At 41.5% G+C, this 24,827-nt stretch overlaps 1 protein-coding gene across 1 annotated transcript in view; it reads left to right on the top strand.

Annotated features, from left to right (window-relative positions):
• Positions 1 to 24,827, top strand: part of LOC106578854 (growth arrest-specific protein 7) — a 124,552-nt gene that overhangs the window by 93,866 nt on the left and 5,859 nt on the right. Inside the window, exons 9-11 of the mRNA XM_014158079.2 lie at positions 6,036 to 6,114; positions 18,566 to 18,694; positions 21,205 to 21,328. Coding sequence (XP_014013554.1) covers positions 6,036 to 6,114; positions 18,566 to 18,694; positions 21,205 to 21,328 — 332 coding nt within the window. The remainder of the gene's footprint in view (positions 1 to 6,035; positions 6,115 to 18,565; positions 18,695 to 21,204; positions 21,329 to 24,827) is intronic.

Here is a 24,827-nt window from a genome sequence, read left to right as displayed (position 1 = left end):
AGCACTGTCCTGCATTAGAGATATGATACTGCCCTACAGTTAACACTGAAACAAAGACGGTACAGCACTGTCCTGCATTAGAGATATGATACTGCCCTACAGTTAACACTGAAACAAAGACGGTACAGCACTCTCCTGCAATATGATGCTGGACTAGTAAAACCCCTTCTCTGAGTTTTATAACAATCTGTATCATCTGACCTCTCTCATCTACTGCACTACTACACCAGTTTTGTTGTGATAGAATGGCAGAGTGGGGTGGAATTGTTTCATATAGAGAGAGCAACACAGCACGATAATGTTATTATCAAACCAAATCAGATCAAATTGTATTTGTCACATGCGCCGAATACAACAGGTGTAGACCTTACAGTGAAATGCTTACTTACAAGCCCTTAACCAACAATGCAGTTTTAAGAAAAAATAAGTGTTAAGTAAAAAGTAGATAGGTAAAAATAACAAATAAAAGTAACAAATAATTAAAGAGCAGCAGTAAAATAACAGTAGCGAGGCTATATACAGGGGGTACCAGCACAGTGTCAATGTGCGAGGGCACCGGTATTTCGAGGTAATATGTACATGTAGGTAGAGTAAAGTGACTATGCATAGATAATAAACAGAGAGTAGCAGCAACGTAAAAGAGGGGGGGGGCAATGCAAATAGCCTGGGTAGCCATTTGATTAGCTGTCCAGAAGTCTTATGGCCTGGAGGTAGAAGCTGTTAAGAAGTCTTGCCTTGCATTAGCAGAGAGAACAGTCTATGACTAGGGCAGCTGGAGTCCTTGACAATTTTTAGGGCCTTCCTCTGACACCGCCTGGTATAGAGGTCCTGGATGGCAGGAAGCTTGGCCCCACTACCCTCTGTAGTGCCTTGCGGTCGGAAGCTGAGCAGTTGCCGTACCAGGCAGTGATGCAACCAGTCAGGATGCCCTCGATGGTGCAGCTGTAGAACTTTTTGAGGATCTGAGAACCCATGCCAAATCTTTTCTGAGGGGGAATAGGCATAGTCGTGCCCTCTTCACGACTGTCTTGGTGTGCTTGGACCATGTTAGTTTGTTGGTGATGTGGACACCAAGGAACTTGAAGCTCTCAACCTGCTCCACTACAGCCCCGTCGATGATAATGGGGGCGTGCTCGATCCTCTTTTTCCTGTCGCCCACAATCATCTCCTCTGTCTTGATCACGTTGAGGGAGAGGTTGTTGTTCTGGCACCACACGGCCAGGTCTCTGACCTCCTCCCTATAGGCTCTCATCGTTGTCGGTGATCAGGCCTACCACTGTTGTGTCATCAGCAAATTTAATGATGGTCTTGGAGTCGTGCCTGACCATGCAGTCATGAGTGAACAGGGAGTACAGGAGGGGACTGAGCACGCACCCCTGAGGGGCCCCGTGTTGAGGATTAGTGTGGCGGCTGTGATGTTACCTACCCTTACCACCTGGGGGCAGCCCGGCAGGAAGTCCAGGATCCAGTTGTAGAGGGAGGTTTTCAGTCCCAGGGTCCTTAGCTTAGTGGTGTTGAACGCTGAGCTGTAGTCAATGAATAGCATTCCAACATAGGTGTTCCTTTTGTCCAGGTGTGAGAGGGCAGTGTGGAGTGCAATAGAGATTGCTTCATTTGTGGATCTGTTGGGGCAGAATGCAAATTGAAATGGGTTTAGGGTTTCTGGGATAATGGTGAGTGAGTGCTACGGGTCCGTAGGCAAGTTACCTTAGTGTTCTTGGGCACAGGCACTATGGTGGTCTGCTTGAAACATGTTGGTATTACAGACACAGTCAGGGACAGGTTGAAAATGTCATTGAAGACACTTGCCAGTTGGTTAGCGCATGCTCTGAGTTCATGTCCTGGTAATCCGTCTTCTACCCTACCTGCTACCCTGCCTGCTGCCTGCCTGCTGCCCTACCTGCTACCCTACCTGCTACCTTGCCTGCAAACCTGCTTTCTACTCTACCTGCGGCCCTACCTGCTACCCTACCTGCTACCCTGCTCTCTACTCTACTTTCTACCCTTCCTTCTACACCGCCTACTATCCTGCCTACTGCCCTGCCTGCTGCCTGGCTGCCCTACCTGCAACCCTACCTGCTACCTTGCCTGCTAACCTGCTTTCTACTCTAACTGCGGCCCTACCTGCTTTCCCTCTTCTACCCTGCTCTCTACTCTACCTACTACCCTTCCTGCTACCCCGTCTACTACCCTGCCTACTACCCTGCATTCTGCCCTGCCTGCTACCCGGCCTGTATCCTGCCTGCTGCCCTGCCTGCTACCCTGCTGTCTGCCCTGCCCGCTACCCTGCTTTTTACCCTGCTTTCTACCCTACCTGCTGCCCTGCCTGCTGCCCTTTCTTCTACCCTGCCTCCTACCCTGCGTGCTATCCTGTCTTCTACCCTGTTTCTATTCTGCCTACTGCCCTGCATGCTACCCTGCCTCCTACCCTGCCTGCTGCCCTGCCTGCTGCCCTGCCTGCCACCCTGTTCTCTACTCTACCTGCCACCCTACCAGCTGCCCTGCCTGCTACCCTGCCTGCTGCCCTGCTTGCTGCCCTGCTTGCTGCCCTGCTTGCTGCCCTGCTTGCTGCCCTGCCTGCTGCCCTGCCTGCTGCCCTGCTTGCTGCCCTGCTGGCTGCCCTGCCCGCTACCCTGAATATCTCTTCATGATCCATCTTCTATCTCCTCTTGATCCATCTTCTATCGCTTTTTGATCCACTATTTCTTCTTGATCTTCTATCTCTTCCTGATCCATCTTTTATCTCTTCTTGATATATCTTCTGTCTCTTCTCCGATGCCTCTCAAAGTGGCAGGGGGCCGAGCAGAGAGCAGCACCCTGATGCTGTAGGAATGTGCACACATCTTCCATTCAGAGTGGTGCTTTGATGTGAACTGGTTAAAGACCCTCAGCCCCTCTCCTCAGTTCCAGACCCACAGCCTGTAGTGCCTCATGGCTGTATGGGTCTGCTGCTGCCTACTTTCATGGCCCTTGGATAAATATTCTGCTCATGTTTGGAATGAAGGACTTAAGATGTGTGTTCAGAGGAGTTTAGTTTATTAGGATCCCCATTAGCTACTGCACATGCAGCAGCTTATCCCCCTTTCCCTTTACTTTTCCTGGGGTCCACATGAAACATACAAATACATGACAAAGTATAGAACAGTTATAAACAAGAACAACATAAGATATTACATTAAATTAAACATTAAAATACAATAAAAGAGTTATACTGTATATAGGAAAGACACCAAGAGACAACAAAAATACTATTTACACACTATTCATAGATACTGTACATATTTATATTCTTATATACAGTTAAATTAGATATTTCGAAAGAGGAGAGGCGCTGTGATACAATATGTTTTTTAAGCTAAACTTTATTTTTGCCTGAGTAGAGGAGAAGAGGTTACCTAGTAGTCAAGGCTAGCCTGGCGTCTCATTCACTGGCGTACCATGGCTTCCAATTTGCTTTTAATTTCTGCTAGGATATAGAGTTTTTAACAATGTATTTTTACCTTCTGCTATGATCATTGTTAATGTTGGTGTCCACTCACCTTAGTCATTATATTCTGTAGATATGATTGATTGGATATAAGTTGTCACAACATTCATTTGTAAAAGTTAATTAAAGATATCATTTTCCAACACTGCATTATGTCACAGAACTTGGCTATGAAAACAGTTGACTTGCAGAATTTTCTAAAGTAATGGGAAACCATTAAACGGTTCGGCTTTATCTCATATCCTCAATGTCTACATCCTCCTAACCAGCCAGTGAACTTGCCGAGGACCAGGCACCGCTGTGAGATGGGCTGCCTTCTGGGTTATAAACTGTCTATGAACTTTTAAGGCTCTATTTAGTCTGTAAAGCTGAAGCGTTACAGATTCCGCCATAGAAATGTAAAGGTCATTTCCCATTGAGCCGACATATGCACCGTTTACCGTGAATGCAATCTCCGCTAAAGTGGGAACATTGCCTTTAAATGTCAATCACTCTGTAAAGCAGAACCTCATCTCTTTCTCTCTGTTTGGCAGGATCCACCCTGACTTGTCTAACGTGGTGTGTTGTCTCTGGTCTAACATGGTGTGTTGTCTCTGGTCTAACATGGTGTGTTATCTCTGGTCTAACATGGTGTGTTGTCTCTCTGGTCTAACGTGGTGTGTTGTCTCTGGTCTAACATGGTGTGTTATCTCTGATCTAACATGGTGTGTTATCTCTGGTCTAACGTGGTGTGTTGTCTCTCTGGTCTAACGTGGTGTGTTGTCTCTGGTCTAACATGGTGTGTTGTCTCTGGTCTAACATGGTGTGTTATCTCTGGTCTAACATGGTGTGTTGTCTCTCTGGTCTAACATTGTGTGTTGTCTCTGATGTAACATGGTGTGTTGTCTCTGGTCTAAAATGGTGTGTTGTCTCTGATCTAACATGGTGTTGTCTCTCTGTTCTAACATTGTGTGTTGTCTCTCTGGTCTAACATGGTGTGTTGTCTCTGGTCTAACATGGTGTGTTGTCTCTGATGTAACATGGTGTGTTGTCTCTGGTCTAATATGGTGTGTTGTTTCTGGTCTAACACGGTGTGTTGTCTCTCTGGTCTAACATGGTGTGTTGTCTCTGATGTAACATGGTGTGTTGTCTCTGGTCTACAATGGTGTGTTGTCTCTGATCTAACACGGTGTGTTGTCTCTGGTCTAACATGGTGTGTTGTCTCTGGTCTAACACGGTGTGTTGTCTCTGGTCTAACATGGTGTGATGTCTCTGGTCTAACATGGTGTGTTGTCTCTGGTCTAACATGGTGTGTTGTCTCTGGTCTAACATGGTGTGTTGTCTCTGGTCTAACGTGGTGTGTTGTCTCTGGTCTAACATGGTGTGTTGTCTCTGGTCTAACATGGTGTGTTGTCTCTGGTCTAACGTGGTGTGTTGTCTCTCTGATCTAACATGGTGTGTTGTCTCTCTGGTCTAACATGGTGTGTTGTATCTTTTGTCTAACATGGTGTGTTGTCTCTGGTCTAACATGGTGTGTTGTCTCTGGTCTAACATGGTGTGTTGTCTCTCTGGTCTAACATGGTGTGTTGTCTCTGGTCTAACATGGTGTGTTGTCTCTCTGGTCTAAGATGGTGTGTTGTCTCTCTGGTCTAACATTGTGTGTTGTCTCTGGTCTAACATGGTGTGTTGTCTCTCTGGTCTAACATGGTGTGTTGTCTCTGGTCTAACACGGTGTGTTGTCTCTGGTCTAACATGGTGTGTTGTCTCTCTGGTCTAACATTGTGTGTTGTCTCTCTGGTCTAACATGGTGTGTTGTCTCTGGTCTAACATGGTGTGTTGTCTCTGGTCTAATATGGTGTGTTGTTTCTGGTCTAACACGGTGTGTTGTCTCTGGTCTAACATGGTGTGTTGTCTCTGGTCTAACACGGTGTGTTGTCTCTGGTCTAACATGGTGTGATGTCTCTGGTCTAACATGGTGTGTTGTCTCTGGTCTAACATGGTGTGTTGTCTCTGGTCTAACATGGTGTGTTGTCTCTGGTCTAACGTGGTGTGTTGTCTCTGGTCTAACATGGTGTGTTGTCTCTGGTCTAACATGGTGTGTTGTCTCTGGTCTAACGTGGTGTGTTGTCTCTCTGATCTAACATGGTGTGTTGTCTCTCTGGTCTAACATGGTGTGTTGTATCTTTTGTCTAACATGGTGTGTTGTCTCTGGTCTAACATGGTGTGTTGTCTCTGGTCTAACATGGTGTGTTGTCTCTCTGGTCTAACATGGTGTGTTGTCTCTGGTCTAACATGGTGTGTTGTCTCTCTGGTCTAAGATGGTGTGTTGTCTCTCTGGTCTAACATGGTGTGTTGTCTCTGGTCTAACATGGTGTGTTGTCTCTGGTCTAACATGGTGTGTTGTCTCTGGTCTAACGTGGTGTGTTGTCTCTCTGGTCTAACGTGGTGTGTTGTCTCTCTGGTCTAACGTGGTGTGTTGTCTCTCTGGTCTAATGTGGTGTGTTGTCTCTGTCCTCAGTACTCTGTGGTGTCATATAGTGATATTGTCGTTTCTTATCTCTCTCCTCAGTACTCTTGGGGAGGCCTGGGCTCAGCTAAAGAAGAGTCTGGCTGACGAGGCCGAGGTTCACCTCAAGTTCTCCTCTAAGGTAGAACACATTATGTTACACTTTACTCAAATGTAACACACTGGACTGTATTCTTTCTCAAAGGAAAACACTTTACACTTCAGAATGCAATTATATTCCATTTAATCTGGTTAATGGTTATTTGCAGAGGGATTGGGTTCTACCAAGAACTGTTTTGATCAGTTTGTAAGGCAAAGGGTTCTACCTAGAACCTTTAACATTCTAAGAATCGTTTTAAGAAGAAAGGGTTCTTTGATGATTCTTTGGAAGGCAACAAGGATTCTTTGGAAGGCAGGAAGAGTTCTACATAGAACCACATATAATATTTCCCGGCATGCTCTATTGCAGGGAGATTTTCCGAATTGTTTATTTTATTCAGTGGTGTCACGCCCTGACCATAGAGAGCCCTTGGTTCTCTATGGTGTTGTAGGTCAGGGCATGACATTTACATTTACATTTAAGTCATTTAGCAGACGCTCTTATCCAGAGCGACTTACAAATTGGTGCATTCACCTTATAATATCCAGTGGAACAACCACTTTCCAATAGTGCATCTAAATCTTTTAAGGGGGGGGTTAGAAGGATTACTTTATCCTATCCCAGGTATTCCTTGAAGAGGTGGGGTTTCAGGTGTCTCCGGAAGGTGGTGATTGACTCCGCTGTCCTGGCGTCGTGAGGGAGCTTGTTAGGGGGTGTTCTAGTCTTTTCATCTCTATGTTGGTGCCCTTGGTATGGTTCCCAATTAGAGGCAGCTGATGTTCGTTGTCTCTAATTGGGGATCATAATTAAGGAGTCCCTGTTCCCACCTACTTTGTGGGATATTGTTTTGTGTATGTGCATGTAGCACCACTACTTTCACGTTTCGTTGTTGGTTTATTGTTTTGTAGAAGTTTCACTGTTTATTAAAAGATGTGGAACTCTAATCACGCTGCGCCTTGGTCCGTCTCTCATCACGAACGTGACAAGTGGTGTAAAGTACTTAAGTAAAAATACTTGAAAGTACTATATAAGTTGTTTTTGGGGGTATCTGTACTTAATTTGACTATTTATATTTTTGACAACTTTTACTTCACTACATTCCTAAATACACTTTTGTACTTTTTAATCCATACATCTTCCCTGACACTCAAAAATATTTGTTACATTTTGAATGGCTAGCATTCCAGGAAAATGGTCCAATTCACGCACGTATCATACAAACATCCCTGGTCATCCCTACTGCCTCTGATCTGGCAGACTCACTAAACACACATGCTTTGTTTGTACATTTTGTCTGTGTTGGAGTGTGCCCCTGGTTATCCGTAAATAAAAAAACAAAAAAAATGATGTTTAATATATGGAATTTGAAATTATTTATACTTTCACTTTTATTTTCAGTACTTAAGTACATTTTAGCAATTACATTTACTTTTGATACTTAAGTATATTTAAAACCACATGCTTTTAGACTTTTACTCAAGTTGTATTTTACTGGGTGACTTTCACTTTTACTTGAGTCATTTTCTATTAAGGTATCTTTTCTTTTACTCAAGTATGACAATTGGGTACTTTTTCCACCAGTGCTTTTACTGTAATACAGTATCTGTGTTTTTGCATGTACATTGATTGGTTGATACATTTGATGCTAAACAAGATAAATAACATTCAGTTTTCTTAATAAACTAATCCAATCTGTTAGTTATTGGATGTATTGCACCCGTTACTGAGATGATTGTTCCAGTTTAGATGATTGAGGTTGTCTCAGTATTCAGTCTTCCCTGCCCTGGCACTCATTCTGAATGCATGTTGCAGGTGATCAACAATTCCACTTGTTGGATATCCTAACTCCGGCTGGATTCCAATAGGAATTACACATCACGTTGCAAGCCAGCATAATGTGATTTGCAGGCCTGACATGGCCTGTAAACCGGTAGTGATGGGGAAACTAAGCTTCCGGAAGCATTGAGGCTTTCCAATCAATTGTCTTGAAAATAGGTTAATTACTCTGAGCTTCTTTATTCGTTCACAATATACATTAGTGACATCTGCTGGTCAGTAATAGATAGCAATGTGTAATTATCAGATATACTCTTTTTTTTCCTCTACTGATTTAGGGAAAGGGAAAGGGAAAGGGGGATACCTAGTCAGTTGTCCAACTGAATGTATTCAACTGAAATGTGTCTTCCTAATCAAATATTTGTGGCACAGCGCTAAGTTGTTGGCTTTAGCAGCGTACAATCAGTTGGAATATCAAGTTTGCATCTTACATCATGCTTTCCCTTTTGTCTTCAAGTTAACTATTTTGGCATTATTTAGGATGCTTAAGACAGACGTTTATACTATACTAAATAAAATGTATCATTTGAACAACAGTGCAGATAGTGTGGATTCACATAAAACTATTTTCAAAATAGTGCACCTTGAGCAGGATTCAACCTCACACCCTCATGTTCCAAAGTTTCCTACTCTACCTGCTAAGCTACCGGTCAGGTGTAATTACAAAACCCTAACTAAATCTATCCACGGTATCTACGGTATCCATTAGAGGTCGATGTTTGAAAGCAGCTTCATCGAAGAAAGCACCCACAGCGAACTCATTGGGATCTGGGCATTTTGCAACAGACGGTTTGAAAAAGCACGTGATCAAACGACGTGCATCTGATGGAGTGATACACGCATCGGCACACTGCTTCGAAGTTAGCTGCTTGGCGATTTCGGCGCATACCTTGGAGCGCCAGTATCAAACATAACATCACGTTAGGGTATAACTAGGCCCGCAAAGAAAAGCCTTATGATCAGTGGTGATTTTAGCATGTAAATCTTGGTGGGGCAAAAACATTTTTTATACATGCCAGCAAAGCCACTACAAAAAACTATGCACTATAATAACACAACTCACAAAATTAGGGCCTACACAAACTGTCAAATTAGACCATGTAGTATTTACACTGCTAATTACAGCCTTGTCTAGCGAAAAAATTCAACGCCTAATAATAAGCAGTGAAGCCGCTCAACAACTACATCATACCAGTCATCCAACAGATTCCCATTCAGAACAACACACAGAAGCATCCAGGGTCAATGCCCTGCTCAAGGGCATGTTGACCGATCTACCACCATGGCAAAAAACGTGAACCGAACCCTCCAAGATCCCCCCCACAGTTCCCCAATAGCTGTCCCTCAACCATTCGAGAACCCTCCCACAGCCCCCCAGGAAGAAAAAAAAAATACAATTAATTCCATTCCCCACCCCCCAAGAACCCCCCAATGCACCAACAACCAAGAGAATGAACTAAAGAGAAAAAAGGAAATGACAGAAGAAAACAGCAAACAACAATGCAAATGTAAAAAATAAATGTAAAACAAAGGACATCAAGGACAACTAAAATAATAACAGCAATGCCAACTCTATGTTTGTGTGCATGTCTGGCACTATTACATGTATGTGTGTGTTCTTGAATGTGTTTATTTGAATGAGAGTGTGTGTATATGCGTGTACAAACACCTGCACGGCATCAGCCTCAGGCAAACCGGCATTAGTTGTAAAAACACTGCCACTTAGTGTCATTCAAATGTACTTTTTATTATGTTTTATTTTGACTTTTTAAATTTTTTAAAAACTCTATCATTCTATCTCTCACACAGCTCCCACTTGTCTCCAATTCCACATACCAACCATCAGTTTCCCTCAGGCCATCCCATCTATCTCTGCTGGCCACCGACTCTGGGTTTCTACGCAACACATATCTTTCAACTATGCTGTGATGTTTAACGTACAATTTCAATCTAACTACTCGAATAGAATCCACAGATTGCGAGTTGAAGATACATACTTTTACTAAGAGTATTAGTATATTAGTAATTGACTGACCTGGTCTCTCCAGATCTCCTAACAGTACTATTTCTAGGGCCAATTTTAGATCAATGCTATGCATTTTCAGACATTCCTGAACCTGAGACCAGAAACACGCTACCTGAGGACAATACCAAAATAAATGGTCTATTGATTCTGTATCCTCACAACAAAATCTGCAGAGCTTCGATGATTTTATGCCCCAAATATTCAACATTTTGTTAGTGGCAAGAATTCTATATAATAATTTTTGCTGAAAAGCATGAAGTCTTGCACTGTTTTATATATCAACTCATACACCCTGTACCATGGAATTGGTACAAAAAAATCTCTTCCCAACTATTTTGCAATCTGTATGGCACAGTTGTCAATATCCTGTCCTCAAATGAAACTGGTATACTTTCCTATTTATGCTATTTTTATTCCTCCACCAGTTTTGATCCTCTATATTGGGCAGACAGACCAGTTCCCTACCTCCTCCCGCTGCCACCCGCCTCCTCCATTTTTGTGGTAATTCTGTAATCAATTGGTTATACTCTTGGATTGAGCAGACCTTTCCGTACAATTCTGATAACTCCATGAAGGACATAACTCTACCATTCCAATTTACAATATCATTTAAGAACAAAATACCCTTTTCAAACATCTTTTCCATAAATACAGGTATTTTATCAACCAGCACATTTGAGTTCAGCCATAATATTTGTTGTAATATTTGTTCTATCTTTTCAGGGGGATGAAATTGAAATTGTAGCCAGCTCTGCAATGCTTGTTTGAAAAAGAGAGATACTTTGAAAAAAGTATAATTTTCAATTCATCGAAAATGAGACATGGCAATCTGCACAAAGGAAAAAGGCCATTTTTAAACAATGGATGAGCTATTCTTAGTAATCTACTTGAGAACCATTTAGGGTTCAAATAAAACTTTTGAATTAGTGAAGCTTTTAGAGAGAGGTTTAGTGCTTTTATATTTAATAATCTCAACCCACCCAATTCATATTCATTATATAGATAGGCACATTTTATTTTGTCTGGTTTAGCATCCCAGATAAAGTGAAATATTTTTTTCTCATATGATTTGAAAAACTAATAATCAGCACCATAAGTAAGTGAGTAAACTGAGATATGACTAAGGAGTTAATCAGGGCAATTTTTCCATAAATAGACAGGTATTTACCTCTCCGTGGTTGCAGGATCTTGTCTAGTTTTCTATTGAAATTCATTGTGCAGAGCTTATTTATATATTTTGTGAAATGAATACCAATTATGTCTACTTCACCATCAGCCCATTTTATAGGTAAACTGCAGGGTAATGTAAAAGTTGTATTTTTTTAAGGATCCAATACGTAATATTGTACACTTATCATAATTAGGTTTTAGTCCAGAGAGTACAGAAAAGTTATCTAGATCTTCAATGAGACATTGCAGGGATCTAGCTTGCCGACTTAATATAAAACTTGAGTCATCGGCATACATGGACACCTTTGTTTTTAAGCCTTGGATTTCTAATCCTCTAATGTTGTTATTGGATCTGATTTTAATAGCTAGCATTTCGATGGCCATAATGGATAGATATGGTGACAGCGGACACCCTTGTTTAACTCCTCTTGACAATTCAAAACTCTCTGAGAAGCAGCCGTTATTTACTATTTTACACCTGGGGTTGCTATACATTATTTTTACCCGTTTTATAAGAGAATTACCGTAATTGAAAAATCCAGGCATTTGTAAATAAATTCCAGTCTTACTTTATCAAATGCCTTTTCAAAATCTGCTATAAATACCATTCCTGGCTTCTTATATGTTTCATGATGTTCTATTATTTCTAGTAGATCAGGATGAACAATACCTGGTAAAACCCTTTTAATTCTGAGTGCTATGCATTTTGCTAGTATTTTTGCATCACAACATTGAAGTATAAGGGGCCTCCAGTTTTTTAGATAGACTGGGTCTTTATATTTGTCATCTGGTCTTGTTTTAATAATAGAGAAATCAGACCTTCCTGCTGAGTACCTGACAGACTATCATTTCTATAGGAGTAGTTAAAACAATCTAACAATGGAGCTTTTAGTAAATCAAATAATACTTGATATACCTCTACCGGTAGGCCATCAAGCCTTGGGGTTTTTCCAGACTGAAAGGAAATAATAGCCTCAAACAGTTCTTCCTCTGTAATTTGGCCTTCGCACTGATCTTTCTGTACATTTGTTAATTTTCCATTTTTTATATTATTTGGAAAGAATTCCTTACCATAATCTTCATTCAGTGGGAAAGGATGAGACGGAAAAGAGAATATCTGCCTAAAATAATTAGCTTCCTCTTTTAAAATTTAATTCGGAGAATCATAGAGGACTCCGTCTTCAGTAACGAGTTTCTGCAAATTCTTTTTGTTAGCGTTCCTGTATTGGAGATTCAGGAAGAATTTTGTGCAGTTTTCTCCATATTCCATCCAGTTTGCTTTATTTTTGTAATAGATTACATTAGATCGTTCTTGAATAAGTTTCTCAAATTCTTTTGTTTTTCCTCTAACTTATTTTGTATCTCTGTAGTATTGTTTTTATTGCTATCTACCTGTACTATCAGTTCATGGATTTCCCTTCTTAGTCTTGTCTCTTTAGCCAGAAACTGCTTTTTTATTATTGATGAATATTGAATTGAATGACCCCTGAAGGCACATTTAAAGGTATTCCAAACAGTAAGGGGATTTACTGAACCTATATTATACTGGAAAATTTCAGTTATAAATTATTTTGTCTTAGTTAAAAACAAGTTGTCCTCCAGTAAACTTTTATTAAATTTCCAATATCCCCGCCCACGTGGAAAATCCATAAGAGTTATGTGAATGCCAATTAGATGATGATCCGATCGCATTCTGTCTCCTATTAAAGCTTTTTTAACCTTTGATGCAAGAGAGAAAGAGACAAGAAAGTAGTCAAGACAACTCGCCTGATTAAGTCTCCTCCATGTATATCTCACTAGGTCAGGGTTTTTCAGTCTCCAAATATCCACTATTTCTAATGTGTCCATAATATTTGTGATTTCCTTAAGGGCACGGTGATGATAGTTTGTAGAGTGATTACCTTTACGGTCCATTGAGGTACTTAACACCATAATGATTAGATCATTTGTTGCCTGTAAATTCAATAAATTGGTATAAATGTTTTCGAAGAAGTGTGGATCATCCTGATTTGGACCATATAGATTAATGAGCCAAATCTCTTTTTCGTCCACTTTCATATTCAAAAGGATCCACCTTCCTTGCGAATCATTCCTGACTATTTGGACATTCAGATTGACATTTTTGTTAATTAATATCATCACACCCTTTGAGTTCCTTTGTCCATGACAGAAAATTATTTCACCACTCCATTCCTTTTTCCACACAACTTCATCTAAGGATGTAGAGTGAATTTCCTGTAAACAGTATATGTTATATTCCTTTTCTTTTAGCCACGTAAAGACTGGGCTTCTTTTTTTATAATCTGCTAAACCATTACAATTATAACTGGCTATACTTATTTCACCCCTTACCATAACTAGATACTATTCTCAGTCTAAATTGACCATAATTAGTGCTTGTAAAGTTACTGCTATCAGAGGTATTGTGAAGGTCAAGACTAGAGCTTTCAAATATCTGATATTTAGAATTCAATAAAATAGGTTCTAGCAATATTTGTTTTATTCCCTTTCCTGTTTGCCTGTGAGCCAATGCCACAAATGTTAGAAAATTGAGACAAGATATTATGTGTGTCGCAAATCTGAGTAGGTTGATGTGTATGATATTGGATGTGATATAGTGAGAGTGTGTATGATGTCTGTACAAGAGTAAGAATATAATGTGTGATGTCCAAATAAATAATAACTCTGCCAATTTGCATGGTTGAGTGTCTATGTGTGTAACATGTAGTGCTTATAGCCTTAATATTCATGATGATAATTGTAATCCATATTGTATCACCATCATAGTTGCATCATAATTACCTTTAACATAATTGAAAAACACATCCCAGCATTTCCATAGCAATTGACGTTTTACATGATCATGAAAGAGACCTTGCATTACTCTAGAGACGGCTTCACTACAGTACAAATGTATTCCGTACAATATGTTATTATTCCCCAATGCCCCTATTCTGATATCTTCCCCTTGCTTGTTGTAAACATATATAAACTTGTTTTTTTTTCGTAACTTGAAGTCCCTGTAGAATCTAGTACAGCCACAGTGTTATGAGATGTCTCGGAATAGCTGTCCATCTATAAAGAGTTTGTCCACAATGATAAAGGCACGCCTATCATCTTCCCTTTGTTGTCTTTGTACCGGATACAGTCTCTTACGACGTTTGTTTATCTCCCTTGGAAATTGGTCATTGAGAGCGAATTTGGTCCCTTTAAGCTCCCTTCCACTGCTATTGTTCAGCTCCTTTTGTTGGTAGTGTTCAAATTTTGCGATGATTGGCTGCGGACCCTTGGTCTTGTCGCTCCGTTTGTTTCAAGGCGGATTGCATGAATTCTCTGATCGCGCCCTCTGGATTATTGGATGCGTCCTCAGGAATCCCAGAAGAAAATTGATTTTCACGCATGCTACGACTTTGTATGTCTAATAGCGACTCCTTCATCACCCTGTTTTCCTTGAGTAGACAATCCATGTTGGAATCGTGGATTTTTACCTTGGCTGTGAGTGTCTTGTTTTCTCCTTGGAGCATGAGAATTTCACTCTGGCTGAACTCCAAACTCCCCCTTAGCCCTGCTACCTCCTCACACAACTTTTCCAGTGTTGCATGGATTCCAGCCAGAGCACTAGCCTCTACCTCAATGGTAAGTAAATCGTCCATGTCTGTAGATTAATTTGTTTTTCTTTTTTTGTCAGATTAAAGTTATTTTGTGAGGTGGTCAGATCTTTCCATGATGGTGTATGTTGTTCCTCCATAGCGTAAAGCTGTTGGTACTCGTCGATTTCCATCAGGATCTCCTTAGTATCCAGATTGGCTCTTTACTGCAACCAGTTGTTTTACGAAAAGATAACAATGAGTCTTTCCCACAACGACGATAGGTATCTGTAGTACAGCCAGCTAGCACTCGCGGAATCCACACAAAAAAGGAACACAAACTTGCAGTCCCAGCCGTAAAGGCTAACCACGTTGTGGAATCCTGAGTAACAAAACTTTAGTTTGGATTAAAATCGATTAAATGAAAAGGTTTTAATATAAACAACAAACTGAGTGTAGACAGTACAATGTTCTGTTGTGCCTTACACCCTGGATGTTGATACCAACACTGTCGCTACAGTCCCATTAGTTTTCATCGCAGCCTCGTTTGAATTCCGCGGTTGCTCAAAATTTGTACGGACTTCCAACTTGTTGTGTAATGTTTATGGCCGATGAGCACCGATACGTTTTATCTAAAGTTTCTCTTCACTATTTCTCTTCATATGACAATGATTAAAAGGATTTGCCAGTAGATTGTCTACTTGATTTATGATGATGACTGCTAGCTAAGATTTTCAAAGTAAGATGTTGATATGATCAGTCCAATCAAAGTGATTTGACGTCATTTTATCTGTGGCCAATGACCTTGAGCCTTCTTGGAAGGGTACTTCTAATGTAAGTCTATGGCAGGACCCAAAGGGCTCACATTATTGATGTCTACCCTTACTAAAGGCAGGTGACGTAGTGGCCCTATGAGTGACAGAACACTGAGCCAATCACGGTGGAATGCTGAGCCAATCACAGTGCAATGCTCCTATTTTCTGCTGGCCTGCCCCACCACCACAGAAAGCACTGAGCTAGGCTGAAACACCTGCATTTAGGAGCTGCCTGGTTGTATGCGGCTTTATTAACTCAATGATATCTATATTTTTTATTTCATTGTTTGCAAACTGATATGTGACACGTATTAAAGCCAAAATAACATGCTCTGCCCCACCTGCCCTGAATGACAGGTTGCCACTGCTTATGATATATGTAATGTACTGTCATAAAGAAGAGAGAGGTTCCAGCCAGGAACCCAGATGGACTGAGTGGAGGAAACAACGTGTTTCTATTCTCTGGAGACAGACAGACACACAGATGTGGTTTATTTAGTACAATTTTTGAGGTGTGGAAGAGATGAGTGACAGCACAAGAGTCTAATATTTAGGCTGGGTTTCTGTACAGCACTTTGTGACATCAGCTGATATAAGAAGGGCTTTATAAATTTGATTGAAATTTGATAATATCTAGGTGAGATGAAATGATTTGAACACATTCTTCATTGACCTCTATCCCTTCCATAGACCTTTTTTTAACCTAAAATACCTAGTGTCCTATTCAATCAGGTTTCTGGAGTAATTTAGTAATATTTCCTCTTGCAACTGCAAGAATGTACATTAATTCATTTCATACTGTCTTAATTGATTGATTTGCCCATATCATTCATATTGTCACGTATCTCAAGAAGCAGGAAACGGGTGAGTCAGGCGCAGGAGACGAAATGTCCGTAGAATATATATTTAATAATGTCCAGAGTGAATACAGCGACTAGGCAGGGTGCAAACCACAACCAAGAGGGAGAACAGCTCCAAACTCAAAAAATACACCGGGCGCAGCCCGGCAACCCTATAGCCTATCAAAAATGTTGTGTAAATAAAACACATAGGAAAAATCATCCAGCCCTTAACCTCAACGTAACACAGAACAATCCAGCACAAATCCCAAACAAGAAACAGACAAACTAAATACTCTCCCACTAATTACAAACAAGGAACAGGTGCGTACTGAACAGACACAACCAACAGACACATGAAACATGGATCGGTGGCAGCTAGTAGGCCAGCGACGACGACCGCCGAGCGCCGCCCGACCGGGGAGTGGCGCCACCTTCTGTGGACGTTGTGACACATATAGATTGTTTTTCACCCTCCCGTTAATAATCTCCTGGTCCTCAGCCGACACTCTACAGTTGAATCTAAGAAGTTCACTAATCAAACTCTACATTGACCTACTTTTATATTTTAGAGAGGAGACAACTTTGTTACTGGAAATCATTGACATCTCTTGTATACACATCTAATGGGAATTTCATTTTTTTGTTGCAATAGCTATCCTTACACAGCAAATTCTACAGTATTGAATCAACATGGAGTGTTACATTTAACACTGTTCCAGTGTCTATACGGGTCCACACTTTTCAGTGTTAAATTAATCCTTTGCTTAGTGCTGACGCGTTTAAACCTCAGTGTAAGGAAATTATACCTGTAGTTTTACGGTAACTCCCTTTGGGGTGTTGTTTTAACACAAAGCCTAATTTGCATATTTCCCAGTGTGCCTAGCTATATATGACAATATATTACATATATCATAAGGCCTTATTTTGAGGGTCTAGTTTTACCTCAACAAAGTGGCCTGAAGCTCCTGGTTGAACTCAACTTGATGAAGGCCACAGGACTGAAATTGAATGAATTTAACAACCATGTCTTTGTCACTAACAAATACAAAAACATCAAGCTGATGGAACTCAAATTTGAACCTCCTACAGGATCACAGTGACACTATTGGTTTGAATTATGACTACAAAATCACTTTAAGTAACTGTACTCAGTTTATTAGGTACACCACCCACTCCTACAGACAGTGAGTCACGTGGCTTGCTATATAAAGCAGGCAGACAAGCATCGAGGCATTCAGTTACCGTTACATTGAATGTTAGAATGGGGAAAACAAGTGACCTAAGCAACTTTGAGCGTGGTATGATCGTCAGTGCCAGACGCACCGGTTCCAGTACCTCAGAAATGGCCAGTCTCCTGGGCTTTTAGCGCACAACAGTGTCTAGGGTTTACCAAGAATGGTGCGACAAACAAAAAACATCCAGTCAGCTGCGGTCCTGTGAGCGAAAACAGCTCGTTGATGAGAGGTCGAAGGAGAATGGCAAGAATCATGTAAGCTAAGAGGTGGGCCACAAACAGGCAAATAATGGCGCTGTACAACAGTGGTGTGCAGAGCGACATCTCGTAACGCACAACTCGTCGGTCCTTGTCATGGATGGGCTATTGCAGCAGACGACTGGGTTCCACTCCTATCAACTAAAAACAAGAAGAAGCGGCTCCAGTGGCAACACGATCACCAACACTGGACAGTTGAGTAGTGGATGGGGCCAAGAGTCCATGGCCCTATCCTGCCTGGTGTCAACGGTACAAGCTGGTGGCAGTGGTGTAATGGTGTGGGGAATGTTTTCCTGGCATATGTTAGGTCCCTTGATACCAATTGAGCAATGTTTCAATGCCCCGAGGAGTTCAGGCTGTTCTGGAGGCAAAGGAGGGTCCGACCCGGTACTAGATGAGTGTACCTAATAAACTGGCCATTGGTGTATCTTAAGTGCAGTAGTAATGACAGTTTTGAGTAATGACAACACATTGGGTTTTACATTGTAGGGAACACTGACCCATTTGCTGTGTGAGGATATGAGATACAGGCATAAAAAAACAAGACAAAAACAAAACAACTGTATCATTATTTATTATCTATTTGTAGATAATCTATTTGTATTATCTATTTGTAGGAAAGGCCAGCTGTTTTTGCTAACCATGTGACTTGACCAGGAAAAAACTTCACGGATAGGCCTTCCAAACAGGTCTGCCTTTAAACTTCTGTTATTTAACTCTTTCAGCTCCAGAGTGAGGTGGAGAAGCCTCTGTTGACGTTCAGAGATAACTTTAAGAAGGACATGAAGAGGTTCAATCATCACATCTCAGAACTACGGAAACAGCTGGTTGGACGACACTCAGCTGTGGAGAAGGTACGCATCCTGACGCAGTGAGACGCAACAAACACACACACACACACACACACACACACAAAAAAAAACCACACACACACAAAAACACACAGGCACACACACACAAACACACACACACAGAGACATGCACACAGAGGCACAAATACACACTCATAAAACATACAGAACTCAAAGTAATATTAACTGTTCTTGCACTTACTTTGCAGCTGTAGAATTTCAGGAATCTTCTCAGACGTTATTAAAATTCCACAACTCCCCACTAAGTATAGGACCGTTTCCTGTCAACACACACACACCCACACACACTACCACTTCCTTGTTCTATAAATAAAGATTGGACCGATCGCTTCAGCTTCTACTGTCATCTCCTCACCGTCAATCATCTAGGGTTATGGTTAGTCATCTAGACATTCATCACAGACCTGTCATCTCCTCACCATCAGTCATCTAGGGTTATGGTTAGTCATCTAGACATTCATCACAGACCTGTCATCTCCTCACCATCAGTCATCTAGGGTTATGGTTAGTCATCTAGACATTCATCACAGACCTGTCATCTCCTCACCGTCAGTCATCTAGGGTTATGGTTAGTCATCTAGACATTCATCACAGACCTGTCATCCCCTCACCGTCAGTCATCTAGGGTTATGGTTAGTCATCTAGACATTCATCACAGACCTGTCATCTCCTCACCGTCAGTCATCTAGGGTGAAAACCTTATCCTCAGTAGTCATCTAGGGTTATGGTTAGTCATCTAGAAATTCATCACAGACCTGTCATCTCCTCACCGTCAGTCATCTAGGGTTATGGTTAGTCATCTAGACATTCATCACGCATTCACACAAGTGGCTAATAGAAAGTAATAGCCTAGTGCAATACCCTGAAGTATGTCCCCATTTACTTTCCTATAAGCATTCATAACAGCTTATAACAACCTTATGCCAGCCTGTATAACATCGGAATACATCTGTAGGCTCGTAAGGCTCTAGCAGACAGACAGAAGGACCTGGAGGAGGAGACTCAGCAGCTATAAGCCTTCATAACACCTTATAACAGCCAAAGAAGTGCTTTGAAAGACTAGTCAAGGATCATATCACCTCCACCTTACCTGCCACCCTAGACCTACTTCTGTTTGCATACTGCCCGAACCGGTCCACAGACGATGCAGTCGCCATCACCCTGCACACTGCCCTACCCCATCTGGACAAGAGGAATAACCATGTAAGAATGCTGTTCATCAACTACAGCTCAGCATTCAACACCATAGTGCCCTCCAAGCTCATCATCAAGCTGGAGGCCCTGGGTCTCAACCCCGCCCTGTGCAATTGGGTCCTGGACTTTCTGAAGGGCCGCCCCGAGGTGGTGAAGGTAGGAAACAATCTCCACTTCGCTAACCCTCAACACTGGGGCCCCACAAGGGTGCATGCTCAGTCCCCTCCTGTACTCCTTGTTCACCCATGACTGAGTGGCCATGCGCGCCTCCAACTCAATCATCAAGTTTGCAGACGACACAACAGTAGTGGGCTTGATTACCAACAACGACGAGACAGCCGGAGTGTGGTGTCAGGAAAACAACCTCTCACTCAACGGCAACAAAACAAAGGAGATGATTGTGGACTGCAGGAAACAGCAGAGGGAGCAACCCCCATCCACATCGACAGGACAGTAGTGAAGAAGGTGGAAAGTTTTAAGTTCCTCAGCGTACACATCACAGACAAACTGAAATGGTCCACCCACACCGACAGTGTGGCTTGTCATCTAAAACCCTGACAAACTTTTACAGATGCACAATTGAGAGCATCCTGTCGGGCTGCATCACCGCCTGGTACGGCAACTGCACCGCCCTCAACCACAAGGCTCTCCAGAGGGTTGTGCGGTCTGCACAAAGCATCACCGGGGGCAAACTACCTGCCCTCCAGGACACCTACAGCACCCGATGTCACAGGAAGGCCAAAAGATCATCAAGAACAAAAACCACCCGAGCCACTGCCTGTTCACTCCGCTATCATCTAGAAGGCGAGGTCAGTACAGGTGCATCAAAGCTGGGACCGAGAGACTGAAAAACAGCTTCTATCTCAAGGCCATCAGACTGCTAAACAGCAATCACTAACTCGCAGAGGCTGCTGCCTACATAGAGACTGAAATCACTGGCCACTTTAATAAATGGATAACTAGTCATTTAAAAAAATGCCACTTTAATAATGTTTACATATTGTACATTACTCATCTCATATGTATATACTGTATCTTATACCATCGTTTGCATCTTGCCTTTACCTCTCGGCCATCGCTCATCTATATATTTATATGTACATATTCTTATTCCATCCCTTTAGATTTGTGTGTATTAGGTAGTTGTTGGGGAATTGTTAGATTACTTGTTAGATATTACTGCACTGTCGGAACTAGAAGCACAAGCATTTCGCTACACTCGCATTAACATCTGCTAACCATGTGTATGTGACCAATAAAATTTGATTTGATTTGAAGATCTGCATGTATCTCTGTAGGCCCGTAAGGCTCTAGCGGACAGACAGAAGGACTTGGAGGTGAAAACCCAGCAGTTGGAGATCAAACTAAGCAACAAGATCGAGGAAGACATCAAGAAGGCTCAGCGAAAATCCACACAAGCAGGTTAGAGCCGGGTCAAAGGTCAAACCAAAGGTTATCAAAGGTCACTGTGGGGTTAGCCAGTGGGGTCAAAGACTCACATGTTTGTTATAACTGATATTGGTGTTACTTGTTTCGTCCCCATCTGGGAGTCTTGAGTGTTTTATCTGTGCAGATTACAGGTTATTCTAGCACAAATCTGACCAAGCGAGACTAGGGTATAGCTAGCTAACTTCAAACAAAAAGTTGTTTATGACATGATAAACAGACACTCTAAACCAACGATTCTCAAATGGTGGGTCGCAGGAGGTTTTGCTATCTGTGTATGAGTAAATAATAAATAAATATATTTAAAAAATAAATGTATACTCTGAATTTAAACGACTTAAACCAGGCAGAAAGTGTGTAGAAATATTTTTATTTATTTTATAATTTAATCTCTTTTATTATAATTTTTATCACAGCATTTTGAATGTAGAGCTATTAGCAGTGCTATTTTGGTAGATTTTGTGGTCTCAAAGACTTGCAAAGCACACTGCTGGGTGTTATTCTAATGCCCCCAAACAAGGCATCTTACAGTCAGTGCATTGATCTAAAGTTGATTAAAAAAACAAAACACACATCACAGTCATAGCAAGTAAAATGTTTATGTAACCGTTACTGGGAACGTTTTTGTAAGTTAAGGCTACATTGGTCTTCAAAATATCTTGTATTTATAACAAAATACCTTTTCCATCTCTGGCAAGTGCAAAGTACGTTCCTGTAATATTCACAGTAACTTGCAATCTGCTTCCTATAAGTTACTGTAAACTGCAGAGCAGTGACAAAGTACAATGCTGAATAAAGTAAATGCTACTGTAATCATGTTGGTATTTTACATTATTTTATGGGATCAATTCAAGCAGGTTGGCTGTAGGCATTTACATATTACAGCATATTAATCAATACTTAGGTGTTTTATATCACTTGCACTTCTAGAGGCCAAAACAAAGCCTTCCAAACTAGCAGTGCAGAGCAGAACAGAATATTTACGTGGGTAAATATTCAACCATTAAAAGGTTTAAGACCCGCTGCTGCTGCTGCTACTACTACTACTACTACTACTACTACCACTACCATTACCACTACTATTACCACTACTACCACTACTACTACCACTACTACTACTACTACCACTACCACTACCACTACTACTACTACTACTACTACTACTACTACCACACTACTACTACTACTACTACTACTACTACTACTTATTCTTCTTCGTGTAGCTTTCTGGCAGAATAGACGCTGTGTTGCTGCCTTTCGCAGGTCGGAGTGTAAATTGCACATTTTGGTCACAAACAAAAAAACTGGGTAAAGGGGAATGGGAGAATTGCACCACTATCTAACCCTGCACCTATACACTATGCCCCAAAATCCAGCCACCCCATCCCACTACTTTGGCCCTAAAAGATCCTACACCAGGCCGTCGGCCTGGGAGGATGGAACCCTTTTTCTCTCAATACTTCCTGTAGATATTCTGTACTAAAATCTCCCCAGAATATTTCTCTGCTGCTGCAACTACCACATCTATCTTCTGTGAATTCCGCTCCATCAGTGCAGTGCAGTTGATCACCATGGCTATAAAACGCAAGAAATACAACCTTACTAAAGCTCATCCTCTCTGGAGCTCTCTCTCTTCAGGCCTACTCTTTGGGGGGTCTCCCAGTCAAATAACTCACCCTTGGGCTATCCTCTACTCTCTTCACTGCCTCAGCATAGGAAACCTTCTGCCCCAACTCGAACTGTGGCAATCTCAACCTGTCTCTCTCTCATAGGGCACTTCAGATCCCACGTTGCATGGCCACCCCCCACAGTTGACACACAGTGCTTTCTCTATCGCAAACACCAGGAATATTATTTTTCATTTGATCCATCTCTATACTCAACGCTTCCTCACAGATCACAGGATTTAAGCGGCGCCCTGTTTCAGAGAGGAAAGCATGCCACATGTTGAGCTCCAAGCTGTGTGATGCGAAGCGCCCATTTCCTCTGGGTGGAGGATGCACAAAAAATCTAAATGATTCCACTTCTCAAAACTTTCTCAGATGTAACCATTCCCAGTTTGTCCTTTACCCAGCCTGACACAACATATGGGTCTGCAAAAAAGCAGGAATCCACTCTTTCCAAAAATCTCACTCCCACCGGTCTAAGACCCGCTACGACTCTGATCTGTTCCCTATATACATTTAATTGTTAGGGAACTACTACCATATATCCCTTAAATTGGTACCGGAATATTACTAACAGGTGCACTGTATAGCCATTTACAAGGCATGCAATAAAATATGTTATTGAGCCACCGATTCTTTCTCCTCCCACAATTTTTATCCACAATGCACCAGAATTTACAGTATGCTGCAGTGAATATATAGCAAACAGCAATACAGTACTTTATTGTTGAACTGTATTGAAAATAACATCAGCAATTGCTAATAGTATTATACTGTATATTAACTATACCAACTGATATTAGGTGCTTCATATCACTTGCACTTTAGGCCTTAACAAAGCCTGACAGTGACTGACAATGACTACTGGGCAGAACAGATCAAAAGGACATGGCTAAACACTCAACCATTAAAGGTTTGAAACTTGCATCCACTCTGATCTGTTCCCTAAATAAATGTAATTGTTAGGGAACCACTACCATATATCACTTAAATTAGTACAGAGCTCTCACTAATGGGTGATAGAAATATAGCCACTTACAAGGCACGCCTCAAATATGTTAATGAGTGAGAAACAACAATACCATGCACCCACAAGTGTTCACATTTTTTTTGCGCTCCAAAAATGCATGGTACTGTATTCTGAATTACAGCAATTGGCCAGTAAGTTTTGTTGTCATGACTTCCGCCGAAGTCGGTCCCTCTCCTTGTTCGGGCGGCGTTTGGCGGTCGACGTCACTGGCTTTCTAGCCATCGCCGATCCATTTTTCATTTTCCATTTGTTTTGTCTTTGTTTTCTACCCACCTGGTTTCTATTCCCCAATTACATGTTCTTTATTTAACCCTCTGTTTCCCCCATGTTTGTGTGTGTGTTTGTTTATAATGTTCAGGTCGTTACTTGTTGGCTGGTATTGTTTGCCGGGTTCGTTATTACGCCAGTTATTTACGAGTGACCGGTAATTTCACGCACCTTTAGTATTTGTTTTATACTGGTGCTGTTCGTCGAATAAATTACCTTGTCCACTCATCTCTGCTCTCCTGCGCCTGATTCCATGCACCAGTTACCCACAGCCTGACATTTGTCAAATTCCTGAAATACAGTATATTACCATATTCTGCTGGGGTACAGTATTCTCACTCACGGGTGCGACAAATATTGCCTCTTAAAATGCATGCCTTAAAATATGTTCATGAGCTAGAGACTCTTTCCCCATCCTCAAACATGTTCCCACAATGCACCATAATTAATTTACAGTATTTACAGTATTTTACTGTGCATTCTACAGTGATCCACTGTATTCAGTGTATAC

The sequence above is a fragment of the Salmo salar genome, chromosome ssa19, assembly GCF_905237065.1.
Source record: "Salmo salar chromosome ssa19, Ssal_v3.1, whole genome shotgun sequence".
Classification (NCBI taxonomy): Eukaryota; Metazoa; Chordata; class Actinopteri; order Salmoniformes; family Salmonidae; genus Salmo; species Salmo salar.
This window is presented reverse-complemented; position numbering and strand designations above follow the sequence as displayed.